Source organism: Cynocephalus volans, chromosome 17 (assembly GCF_027409185.1).
Source record: "Cynocephalus volans isolate mCynVol1 chromosome 17, mCynVol1.pri, whole genome shotgun sequence".
Classification (NCBI taxonomy): domain Eukaryota; kingdom Metazoa; phylum Chordata; class Mammalia; order Dermoptera; family Cynocephalidae; genus Cynocephalus; species Cynocephalus volans.
In genome coordinates, this window is record NC_084476.1 from 37,677,679 (window position 1) to 37,690,592 (window position 12,914).

Genomic DNA, 12,914 nt, shown 5'->3' on the forward strand with positions numbered 1-12,914 from the left:
GCAAACGGGTGATTACACACTAGCTCTTTGAGTTGGCTCATCCTTCTTAAGAGCTGCTTGTATGTGTGAGTGTGCGTGTGTGCACATAGGTGTGATTTAAGCATCCCAGAGACAAAGTGATTCTAGACCATGAACGAGGGACGTCTCCCCAGGGTTTGGGCAACACTGGGCTCCTCTCCACAGGGAGTTTCGTGGCTCTTCTGCCTCCCGCGTCCTGCTGCTGTTGTGGGGAGTCTGGGCTGAGCACCCGTCCCCGCCACCTCACCCCCATCCTCGTGGCTGTTTCCTTCTATTGTGCCCCTTCTCTGTGGGACTGGCCTCTTGAGGGTGTGAACATAGGTCTCTTTGTATGGTCAACAACCCTAGACCTAGTCATCTGGAAAGAAGTTATCATTTGTCTGACTTCAAGTCCTCTACTTTCACTCCAGGAAACCCCCTGCAGGGCCTAGTTCACAGAAGGGTGCGGGATTTTCCAGACTCTGCCCTCTGCCACATTCCCCATTCTCTGTAAAATCACAGCTCTGTTCTATCACCCTCATCTTCAGGGATGTTCTAGGCTCTCCATCCTCACCCCCCAGTACTCATAAAAATGCCCCAGTCCCTTTCGGCACAGGAGAGTGTGCCCATAACCCTCGCAGGGAGGTGGGGGGTGCAGCCAGAGCAGGGGCCACTGCTAGCCCCAATTTTCTCTTTCCATTCTCTGGACATTATACAGGTTTTACAACATTGAAAAGAGATACAGGTTATACAGCATTGAAAAGTGTGATTATGGAACTGTTGTGAGAGCAGGCATGTGTGCATAAAAACTGTTACAATTCCCCAAATCCAGAACCTTTCTTTCTCCCAATCCCTGAAGCTTCCAATTAGATGCAACTCCAGAAGGAAGGACCCAGTATATTTATGCTTTTCATACCCTCAGGACACTTCCTCATGCCCCAGGATGCACACACCCCAGTTTGAGAAGCACCGCAAACTCTTTGTACTGCTCTCACGGTGCCCTGCACAAGGATCCTGGTCCAGTCTCATCCCCCCTTCGTCCCTCCCCCATCCCTGGACTCTAAGCTCCAGGTGCGCTGGGTGCTGGCTTCTCCTCTTCCCTCCAAGACCTTGCAGTGTCTTGCCCTCCCTTACTCACCACCTAGAAGCACAGTGGGTCTTGACAGCTTCCTGCATCAGGCCCGACCTGGAGCTGGATAGGATCTCTCTCTGGGGCCCTCTGACAGTCATGGGGCACCAAAGTGAGAGCTCTGGCTCTGGGGTGCTGTGCAGTCTTGGGAGAGCCTTTCGCTTCTCTGGGAGGGAGTTACCTGAAGGGTGATCCCTTGAGTCCCATCCATACCTAACAGTCTGAGAGCAAAGAACTGAGCAGCCCTTGCAACTTGGTTGTCATGGCAATGGAAACTCTAAATTGTCCACAAGTGGCAGAGCTGGTTATTTATCTGTCAGCAGGTGGTAAGGCGGTCAGCCATGAAGATGTAGGTCCCTCAGCCTATTTGAGAAATGGACGTGGTGGACCCAATCAGTGCCTAGGGCCTGGTGATAGCAGGGTACTAGTGGAGTGATCATCATGGCTGCCAGCTACTGAGTAAGCAGTGAGGGCCAGGCACTGTGCTTGGTACTGCACACAGCATCATTCACTGCAGCATACACTTAGCGCTTACTTATTGACATATGTGTTGTCCCTGTGCTGGTAGCTGGGAACCCAGAGATGAGTCAAGTTACTTTCGGTCCAGTGGGGAAGACAGACAAGTAAGTGGATTGTGCCACGATGGAGGGAAGCGCAGAGTGCTCCAGGGCCACAGAGGAGGAAATGGCCACCTATCCTGATGGGACAGAGAGATGGCTTCTCAGGGGAGGGGAGCCTGAGCTAAGGCAGGAAGTGTGAGTAGAAACTATCCAGGCAGAGTGAGTGGGATGGGAGACAAGGGCATTCTGGACAGACAAGCTTGCAGAAAGAAGGAGGGGACAGAGTAAGAATATGAATGAATGAACAGCAGTCTTGTTTTAGGGAACTGCTGGTAGCTCATTCTCAATGTGATAGGGAAGTGAGCAGGAGTCAGTAAAGAATCTTGAATGTTCTACTAAGGTGCTCAGAGTCTGATCTGTAAAGCTCAGGGAGCCATGGAAAGACTTCACACAATCCGATGTGAATCTTGGAATGATCCCTTTGTCTGCTCTTGTGGAGACTGAAGTGGAAAAGGCAGGATTAAAGGCAGGGATCCAGTTGGGAGGCTGTTCTGTTCACCAGGTAGGGAACGACAGTGACTGATCCCAGGGCAGTGGGACCAGAGGGAGGGGGTTGATTCGGGAGCTAGTGAGCAGACAGAACCAACAGGTGCTGGTTATTGCTGGGATGTGGGAGGTGACAGAGAGGGGCAGCTAAGACGACTCCCAAGTTTCCAACTTGGATGAATGAGAGATGGAAGACACAGCAGGAGGAGAGGCTTCTTGGGAGAGATGATGAGTTTGGCCTGGGATGTGTTGTGCTGGAAGTACCTGGGAGAATCCAGCAGGAGGTGTCCAGTAAGAGGCTGAAGAACACTGGGGCTGGGAAGAGAGATCTGGGAGTTCACAGCACACAGAGGGCAGTTGTGGCCAGGGACATAAATGAGGTTGCCCAGGGAGAATAGTGAGAGCACAGAGCTAAGGCCAGAACACACGCACTTGGGGAGAGGCAGAAAGATGAGGAGCTGATGCACAGGAGTCTGTGCGGAGTGACCAGGAAGGTAGGAGGGGAGCCAGGAGAGAGCATCATGGAAGCCAGCAGGTGGGTTTCATGACGATGAATCCTACAACCACCGGGCAAGGTTGGTAGGGCTTTCCCTATTTCAGATGTGAGGGAATTGAAGCTCCAGGAGATTAAGACCCAGGTATGCAACTACCAGTGGTCAGTGGTGGAGCTTGGATTTTGGACCCAGGCCTCTGTGACTCCAAAATCCAATAAGCTGTTTCTACTAGACCATGTTTAGCAACACAGGACTTGGCACAAAGTAGATGCTCAATAAATGTTTGCTGGCTGGATGGATTAATGGACGGAAGGAGGAAGGTTAGATGGGTGGATGGATCATGTTAGCAGCAATAAATGCTGAAAGATTTTAACAAGCAAGCAGAAAGGCCCTATATCATGCCTGGGAGCATGTCCACAGAATGGAAGCAGTTTAGAACTTTTTATAGCATTGCAGACGTGGTGATGACAAAGGCTTGCCTTCCTTCAACTGCTCTGTAAACGATCTTTTAAAGTCCTTTCAGAGCAAGATTTTTTTTTTTCCATTTCTTTCCATTCTTGCTTGCAAACGAAGGATGATTTTAGAATCCAGGCCTTTTTTATTTTGCTAAAGTACATGATGAGTAAAATGGCCTCCCAGTCAGCACTTTCCAATTTTGAAAGATGCTAAAAACTGATCATTAAAGGCATATTTCTCTTCTTTATGCATCAAAGGGCTGGCTGGAAGAGGATGGATGAGCAGCAGGGAGGTGGCACCACTGCAAGGCTGGGCCGCACTATGGAGGGCAGGAGGTGACGGGGAGGGGAGCAGGTGTGTGGCCAGGGCCCGCTGGCCTCCTGGTAGCTGTCCCCTTGTCCTCCTTCGGCCTGTTCTCTGTGGCATGGGCCCAGCCTGGATCCCAGTGCCCCAGAAAGTGACCAAGGGCCCATTACCCTGACCCAGGAGGGAGCCTCAGGCAGATGTTCAGTAAATGTTTATTGAATGAATGAGTCACAGGGGCTCTTGTAGAGTATAGACCTATTAATCACACTGAAATAATAAATGTAATCGCATTTATAGAGCTTTCAAATTCCTTAGAAATAAAGACGGATGGGCTGTGGGAAAGTTAGTGCTAATATTATCTAGCTCTTATTGGACCTCACTATGTGCCAGGCACTGTGTTAAGCACTTCGTAAGGATTATCTCATTAGTCCTCCTGATAATCCTGTAAGGTAGGTACTACCATTTTGCAGATAAGGAAATTGAGGCTGAGATGGGAAAAGGAGACACCAGAGGCCACCCAAGCCTTGTTGGTGGAGCTGAGATTTGAACAAAGCTCAAAGCTCAAAGACACTCTGAAACCTCGTAGTCGGGAAGCTCTGTGGGCTCCAGGAATGTCTTAGGAGTCGACTGTCAAGAAAGTAGAACAGCCCAGAAAACTGTGGGGGTAGGGGAGTGTGGTTGGCTGAGGTCTTGTCTCTGCCACCAGGTCTCCAGGGGACATTAGAAGCTCCTTTCCCCTCATCTGGCCTGTCTCCCCATGTGTATAAGGAAGGAAAGACAGGTCTCAGCACCCTGCAGGGTGTGCCTGTCCCCGGTGGAGGAGAGCAGGGGAGATTTCCAAGTCTCCTCAGGCGGTCAACTTTAGCCTCCAGCCTGCACAGGCTTGCTTCATGGCTTGCCCACGAGACCAAGGAGGGTTGGAGAATACAGGCTGGGTTGGGTGGGGCGAGGTTTTGCGCTGCTCACCTGCCCAGGTGTAGCTCTTGGCTGGGAGCCTGGTTCACAGGAATGTTCTCTGACCATGGCCTTGAGCCCTCCAAGGAGGGCCGATTATGTGCTCACCTTCACATACGTGTCCTTCTGTCCACAGGGGAATGACGTGCGCATCATCCTTGGCCAGTTTGACCAGCATATGGCAGCCAAAGTGTTCTGTTGTGTAAGTAAAACGGTTGTGTCATTTGTGTCTGGGGAGGTTCATGAGGCTTTTTCTCAGACTCGTTCTCGCTGCTCAGCCTGTGAGTGGGATCATAGGACTGGAGTCAGGGTTCTCAGAAGCTGAACTGTTGTGCTCACTGCTGTTTCCTCTTTTCAGGGCGACAAAGCCCCCGCGGTGCAGTCACAGGAGGCGCCAGGAACCTCCATCGGCCACGCTCCCTGTCTCAGCCATTGTCTAAGCCCTGTAGGCTAATTCTGAGTCCACTCATTTTAACCATAAGCCCTGCTGCGTGTGCTGCACAGAGGGGATGCCAGTTATCGGGGGAGACTAAAGTGACCCAGACCCCTCCCTGCCTTGTAAGCAGGTCTGAGAGTCTTAGGGTTAGAACAAACTATCCACTATTCAGTATCTGCTCTTGAATCCTTTACAGCTGTCTGGTGTGTAATAGATGATAAAGTACTTTTTATACCTTTTCTCACTTAATCTTTTCAATATGATGTAAAGCAGCTATGATTTTCCCATTTTACAGATGAGGAAACAGAGTTGCAGAGAGGTGGAGGGGCTTGTCCAAGAGCCCTTAGCTAGTTGGTGACAGAACCAAGGCTCAATCCCCATTCACCTGATTCCCAATTTAATCTGAAAAAATATGTTTTCTCCATATGATGTTCTAACTTAAATTACGTATAAGGGCTCTATCACAGGAGCTAAGTCTGTTTCCATTGTGATGCTCTGGCTCCCCCTCCTGCACCCTGGTCAGGAGAAGTCAACAGAATGGGAGTCCCGGCTATGGGAGTTCTCGCCTACCCAGTGAGATTCTCCTCTTAGACCGAGGTTATTCTAGCTGTAGTCTCTAGTTATGGGCCACAGTCTCTGTTCTCTTTGACCTTTTTGTCAATAGCCTGGATGAGGACATAGGAATTTTAGAAGTCGTGAAATATGTTGGAATGCAGCCTTGAACAGGCTGAACATTTGGTTAAATTCAAGAATGTTACATCTAATGGTTCTAATATAAGTTATAATTAGAACAAATCAAGCTGCCTAAGTCTGAGGCAGTTGAAGCGTAGATGAGGAGCACTGTGTGCTGAGAACAGAAGAGAATTTGGGAGTCTCAGTTGACCCCAAGTTTACTATGGTGACTAAGGTCTCTAGGGTGAGCACAGCTGCCAGACAGCCAAGGTGAACTCAGATTCAGTGTCCACACCTAGGATAGGGTGCTTTCTCTGCTCTTTTCTGGAGAGAAAACACCCTGCCTGGGGTGTTCCACCTAGCTCCAGGTACCCCGTTTCAGGACAGATGCAGGAATTGAAAAGGGATGAGGAACGAGGACAGAGCAGTGGCTGGAAGCCAGGGTCAACATGGGGTTATTTCCTCCTGAAGGATCAGGAGCAAAATGAGAATTGCCCAATGGTCTTCTCATTTACTTGGGAGGAGGGAGAGGCAATGAGGCTGACATTTCGGGAGACCCTGGATGAAGCTTGGCCCTTAGTAATCAGTTGGCTTGGGCTTGAATCCCTGCTCTGCTTCTTAGTACTGAAGTTGGGCATGTTGTCTATACTAGCTGAGCCTCGGTTTTCTCATCTGTAAAGTGGGCATAATAATAACACCTGTCACATGGGATTGTTGTAAAGATTACATGAGCAAAAACCCTTTGCATAGCACCTGAAGTGGGCCCTTAGTAAATGTCAGCAATCTCTTTTTGTTTGTTTATGTAAGATCTTGGAGTCTGAAGATAGAATGGTCCAACTTTGGGCTAGCGAGTTTACTGACAGATTTCACAAAATTGTGTCAAGCATTCTATGTATCAGTTAAGAGTAGCAAGAGGTCTTTCCATATTGAAATGTAAGGAGAAATAAGAAAATCTGAGAATATGAAGTGAATATATTTAATAGTTTTAGTCCAAAACTCATAAAACTTTGCTCCTTACCACTTAGAATCCAAAAATAGTCCATTTTTAAAAAGTAAACAATGCCCCAAATTGGAGAACATGATCTGCTTTAGGGAAGAAACTGGGTTTTCCCCTCCATATATCTACTGGGCTTTGAAAGAAGCTGGTGCATGGTGGGTGACTAATGTTGATCAGATAAGGAAAACAAATAACTCCAGGAAAAATAAGTTAATAAAAATGATCAGTGAAGATGCCACACTGGGCACCAGGCACTGACCATCTCCTATCTGCAAAAACTACAAAGAGACCTCATATTCTGATTTGAGCCAAACCAAAGCCCAGGTCTGGCTGTGATTTCACTCTGTGCCATGCCCAGAGATAATTTTCCAAGTGGCTTTTCCAGCCATGGTTTCTGCTTCAGAACAGATGGCATGACTGTCTTCCTTTTGACCCAAAGCCCCGGGCTGCCAGCCTTCAACACAGCACGGGGACATCCTCCCACCTCCTCACCCTATTTTCCTCTTCACTCCTGTTGGACTTTTGCTATTTTGAGATGGGGTTTCTCCTAGAAACTTTGGGAGTTTCTCAGGGATTTTTGGTTGGGTGTTGAGTCCACGTGTCAAACCCTCAGATGGAATCTGTGCTCGAGGGCTTGTGGTCTTATTTGGTTAGGAAGGAGTTCTTCTAACAGGTCCAGAAGGTCCTGAGGAGTCTGCTCAATGTCTTCTGCTCCAAGTCTTGCTGGGTCAAGACTGGTGTGTGATAGAGAGGGGACTGTTCAGAGCAGCGACCCCCGAGCCTCCCTGCCCCTGTCAGGGTCAAGTGCAGCCCTGATGGAAACAACTGTGTCCTTGCCATCCAAATGCTGCCATGCAGACTTTGCAGTGTGTTGCTGTGTTCTTGAGGTTGGAGCTGCCACCCAAGGGGAGAGCAGACTCCAGTAAATGCAAGGCCTATTTATAGCCCTGTGGCAACGTGTTCGTTTTGGCTCCAGCACAGTATGAGCATGGCATGTCGCTTTTGTCATCTCCTCTGTCCTCCACAGTCTGTTCTAAATTCTCAGGCACTCTGCTCTGGGTTCTGATTTTAGCTCTGCCAGCTGTGTGACCTCAGGCAGGTCACTTTACATCTCTGGTCCCCAGCTGCCTCATCTCTAGAATGGAAGCAGTGATCCCTGCCCCATCTGCCTCATGGGGCTGTCAAGAGGCTTAAATAAGGCCACTGAAGGGAGAGCGTCATCCCACTGTTATCTGCTTTACTGATGTGAGGGTTTGTTACTATTATTGTTGTGAATCTCACTATGAAAAGGAAGTGTCCTTCTTGCATGGGGAGGGGAGGAGGCAAAAGGAAACTTAACAAAAAGAGGAAATTGGATTTTTTTAAAAAAATTCACATGGTTACATGTCTGCAGCTAATAAGAACCAAAGCAGTTCATGGAGCTGAAGAACGTGAGCTCAGGACCACGCCCCCTCCCCCAAATCATTGCACAGTAGCACCTGTTTGGTGGCCACAGGTCCTAAAACCACATTTATACCGGGGGCAGAGAAAATGAAAGCCAAGATGACTGAGGAAACTGGAAATGCATTCGTTCGGTCACTCCACAACCATTTATTGAGTGCCCTCCTTACATGGTCCCACCCTCCAGGACACAGACAAGCATGCCAGCACCTACTTAGAGCTCACGTGTCCAACAATCCCAGCCATTCTGAACATGGAAACATCAGAATGGAGGCCCAGAGGCATTTCTGCAGTTGCATTAAACAGAAGATGATTTACCTAAGCCCAATCACCTCCCTTGCAGGAGAGCCTTTTAGACCCTCACTCAAAGCCTGCTTACTTTTGTTCCACACATATATTTAACAATCCAGTCTCCCTGCTCTCCAAGCCTATGGCAGCTTAAAAGCAGCAAATTCAGAGTGAGGAGAGAGACTTGATGACAGTGAAAAGTGACCGTGTAGACCTGACAACTAGAGAGCAGACAGAGAGCCATAGAAAATGGATCCAGAACTCCCAGTTCAACCGTCTGTAGCCATTTGGTGTTTGGGTTAGTCTTCTCTGAGCCCAAGAGCATCACTGTGGGTGGCCATACAGTGACCAATGTTCAGAATGAAGCTATGAGTTAAAGGAGGGACAGGGGCAGCTAAAATGTTTCTGAACATAGTGTTTGCCACTCATGGTACACATATTATCTCAGTTAATTCTTACACCAATCCAGTGAGGCAGGCTTTGCTGTCCGTAGTCTGTAGATGAGAGAAGTGAGGCCCAAGGAGCTGTGTGCCATAGTTACCCAGCTGGCACATGGCAGAGAACCTAGTGCCACTTGACCATATTCTTTTTCCAGAAGGTCAGAAGCTAGGTTAGAAAAAGTTTTATCTTCATCGTAATTGACTAATGCTCTAAACAACATGTGTTGTCATTCAAATGGACTAAGCTTCTGTTTTCCATTAAATACACTCACAAGGAACAGCTCACAAGGGAACAATGGCAGGTCAAAGAGCTATCACAGCAGATCTAACTCTGCTCAGTGCTGCCATTTAATGATCACGTTGTCTTTGTCCTCCGTGAGGAGGAAAATCTGCCTTCGTTCTGATTACAAGGCCTTTTCCTGTCCTCCCTCTGGTATCTGTTAACTCTTATTTAGCATGCCTTCCTAATAAGGGGGGCTGTCATCTGGCCTCAACCTTTTAAGATTGAGAAAGCTTCCAAATTTTTTCTTGTTTTGTTTTGCTAAGAAAAGAAGGAACTTCAAAAATGGCCTTTGAGCCTTGTCCCTTTGACTTATCAGCTGTATGTGTTTGGGCACATTCCTCAATCCCTGAGCCAAATTTCTTCATCTATAAAATTGAGATAATAGCACATACCTCATAGGGTTGTTGTGAAAATAAAATAATATATACAAATGGCCAGGCACATAAGAGGGGCTCGATACATGTGGAACCCTCTCTGTCAGTAAAAGATGAGAGTTATGAAATCTCACATTCTGCCATTGATTAAATGACCTGGGATCACTGAGATGACCCTTGTTTTAAAAAAAAGTCTAGTCCTCCACCAGGATCTAGCATTATCTTTTCTTTAAAAAAAAAAAAAAAGTTTCTGTAGACTAAATCCCATTCATTAGAGGGAAGCTCAGGAGACTGCCTGCTTTTGTTCAACTGGGATTTTGTTAGGTAATTGAAATATTGGCGTTCTCTCTGTTTTCCATAATTTTAATTGGGGCAACATTATAATGTAGTTGCTGAGAAAATGACTATGATTCAAGGCTGCATTACAGGAAATGTAGTTTCTAGAATGAAGGAGAAGGTCCCATGTCATCAGAAGAGTCTAGAAACAAGGCAGTGTGATCACTGCCCTGAGATAGTTGAAGAGCTCTTTCAGTAAACGATTTCTGTTTAATCTCCAGAAGCTTTAATAAACCAATGGGTGGAGGCTACGGATATGGGATCTGAGCTTAAGTCAAGGAACAAACATTCTAACCTACGTCTACCTCGGTGAGAGGCTCCCCACTGCAGGCTGGGCTTTCTCAGGTGGTAAGGGAGGTTGAAAAGATTCGCCCCCCCCCAGATATGGGCATGAGGGGAGTGCCCCTCCAACTCTTAGACTTGACAGAAGCTGTTGTGTGTGAGCTCTGACCAATGCTTCCATGGACAGGTCCTGGTGTAGCCTCCTGCAGCCTAAGTGGAACAGGCAGAACCTTCCCGGAATCCAGAACAATCTCTCAGGCTCTCCTCTCCACATCCTCTGGGCTCTCATGCTGTCCCTGTTCTATGCCAGAGCACACCAGAGGGTGTGACATGAATTGATTCCCAACATGTCCTTCTAATATAGGTGGCTCCCCAGGAATGAGTTGAAGAATTGTTTAAAATGTGTACATCCATCACAGTACACAGAGGCAATTTCCTGCCACCCTTGTTCTCTGAAGTCACTCCTAGGCATTTTGAGTACTGATAGGAACACAACCGCTTCTTAGAGACTTTATTCTGGACCCAATTTTGACAGAACATGACATTCCTACGAAGTGAGATTTCTCTATGTGTATTGAAACTATCAAAAAGCATGCTTTTTCTGAAATAAAATAATTGCAAGAAGAATTAAAGCCAAGTAGAGGTGCTTTAAAACATTCTGATGACTTTTTTTGTGTAAATGGGAGGCAAGGCAGTATGGCTTTGTGGTTTTAAAGTCAGCAGATGTAGAGTCCAGGCCTGACTTTTCTCCCTGGCTGTGTAACTTTGGAAAAGTTACTTTCCCTCTCTGATTTTCAGTGTCCTCATCTCTAGAATTAGGATAATAAACCTTGCCCTAACCACCTCCCAAGGTGAATGTGAATGACAATCAAATAAGATGTGTGTAAAGCATATAACTGTAAGGGACTTTTTTAGGATCCGAATTTATGCATTCCATGCTTTGGGTAAAGATTCAGAGACTTCTCAGTTTGCCAAGTGGCATCTTATATAAATGACACACTTAGATTAAATTGTCTTGGCCCCTTGAAAATTGCTCCCCCTGGATTGTGTTTTGAGGTGTGACCTCAGCTTTTAATAAAGATCTAAGCAAAAACAGCTTTATGAAACCCATTTGTTGTAGCGATGCTGTCAACACCATGCTGACTAATTTGACCGTATCTTCTGTACGAGGCATTTTTTTAGGGTTCCCCCCAAAGACCTGATACATTCTCTCCTTATCGATAATGAGAGCTGTGAAAATGATCTTGTTGCCCTTATCTCTTGGGAAGCCAGGAAGTTCATGGTGAAATATGCAGCTTAATTATGTGTAGTGTTAGAAACTTTGGTCTGCTTATCTATGTTCTGTTCCATTCACATCCAGTAAACATATTACAATTTATATTTTCCCAGGCTGTTGTGTTTTAACTTTTATTCAGTGTTTATTATTTTAGTATACATGTTGTCCATAAACTGTCTTGGATCCTTTGAGAGATAACAAAGAGGAGATCCAAGTAATAGAAAAATTAGTATATCCTCTGTTAAGAGGAAGCCTGACTCCTCTTCACCTCTCTCGCAGGGCACAGATCCTTGAACAAGTGCTTGACCCAGAGTCCTTCACAGTCACCCCATGTGTTGCAGGCATACGAGGAGAACGTGTATGGCAGCAAATACCAGTGGATCATCCCGGGCTGGTACGAGCCTTCCTGGTGGGAGCAGGTGCACACAGAGGCCAACTCATCACGCTGCCTCCGGAAGAATCTGCTTGCCGCCATGGAGGGCTACATCGGTGTGGACTTCGAGCCCCTGAGCTCCAAGCAGATCAAGACCATCTCAGGAAAGGTCAGTGCCTTGGTCTGCCCAATTCAGCTCCCAGGCACATCTCCTTGGATCATCTTGTCTGATGATGTTGACAAAAAGTGTATAGATCTTGTCCTGACCTTTGCTGTGTGACTTTGAGCAAATCACTTGACCTCTCTGAGCCTCGTGAACCTGTAAAATGAGCTTGGCCAGCCCTCCACTGCATGCCCCTCTAGAGAATTGTGAGAATCAAATGAGGTGAGGATACTCTGTAGGCACATAACCCAGTATACATGTAAGAGATGAAGTCTCGACTTCGGCAACACCCACTACAGGGCCTTTTAGACTCTACCAGTTTCATCCTGTGCTCCTCTGACTGGAATGTCAATTCTCGATCTCACTCACACTCTCCTGAAGGAGAGGAAAGGCCCAAGTCTTTCAAGTAGACTTTGGGAAACATGCTGTAGACCAGCCAGACTAGTTCAAACCCCAATTTTGTCACTTACCAGCTATGTCACCTTGAACTTGAGTTCTCCAAGCTCCTGTTTCCATATCTGTATGACAGTGGTAAAGTTCCCTCCTCCGGGGTTATCAGGACGACTGATGGCAGGTTGTGCAATGCTGCTAGCATGTGCTGGCACCTTGATGATGTCATAACTGGGAGCAGGAACTAGGCCATGGTGCTTCAGTCCTTGGGGCCTCCGCTGGCTCCCACTGCCCTGCTTATCTTGTCTGGCTGTTGTGAGGACCAGGTGGTATGGTATACGTAAAAGTACTGCAGGAGTACACAATTCTTTATCAGTGTAAGCATTATCAAAAATCAGGTGATGACAGCCCTGGTAAAGGTGGTAACATCCATTTGTCAATTCTGACCACCAGCCAAAATTCAGTACAGCAGTGCACATAATTTTTCTCTGTCTTCTCTGTGTTCACACAGTTGATTCTCCACCTAACCCCAGGGTTTAAAGAATAAGCTTCACGAGAAAGTAAAAAAAAAAATTATATATATATATACTTTTTATTCATTACTTAATCTCAGTAAGAATCAACTCCACATAAATGATTTATTAATTCATCCAAAAATGGCAAATCACTAGGACACATTTTGTGAACATCTCTTTAGATCATGCTGGCATCAGGGCAGAAAA

General features: G+C 46.8%; 1 protein-coding gene across 1 annotated transcript in view; it reads left to right on the top strand.

The window, feature by feature from the left end:
* Positions 1–12,914, top strand: part of GABBR2 (gamma-aminobutyric acid type B receptor subunit 2) — a 378,270-nt gene that overhangs the window by 201,203 nt on the left and 164,153 nt on the right. The window contains exons 5-6 of the mRNA XM_063082450.1: positions 4,579–4,644; positions 11,608–11,808. Coding sequence (XP_062938520.1) covers positions 4,579–4,644; positions 11,608–11,808 — 267 coding nt within the window. The remainder of the gene's footprint in view (positions 1–4,578; positions 4,645–11,607; positions 11,809–12,914) is intronic.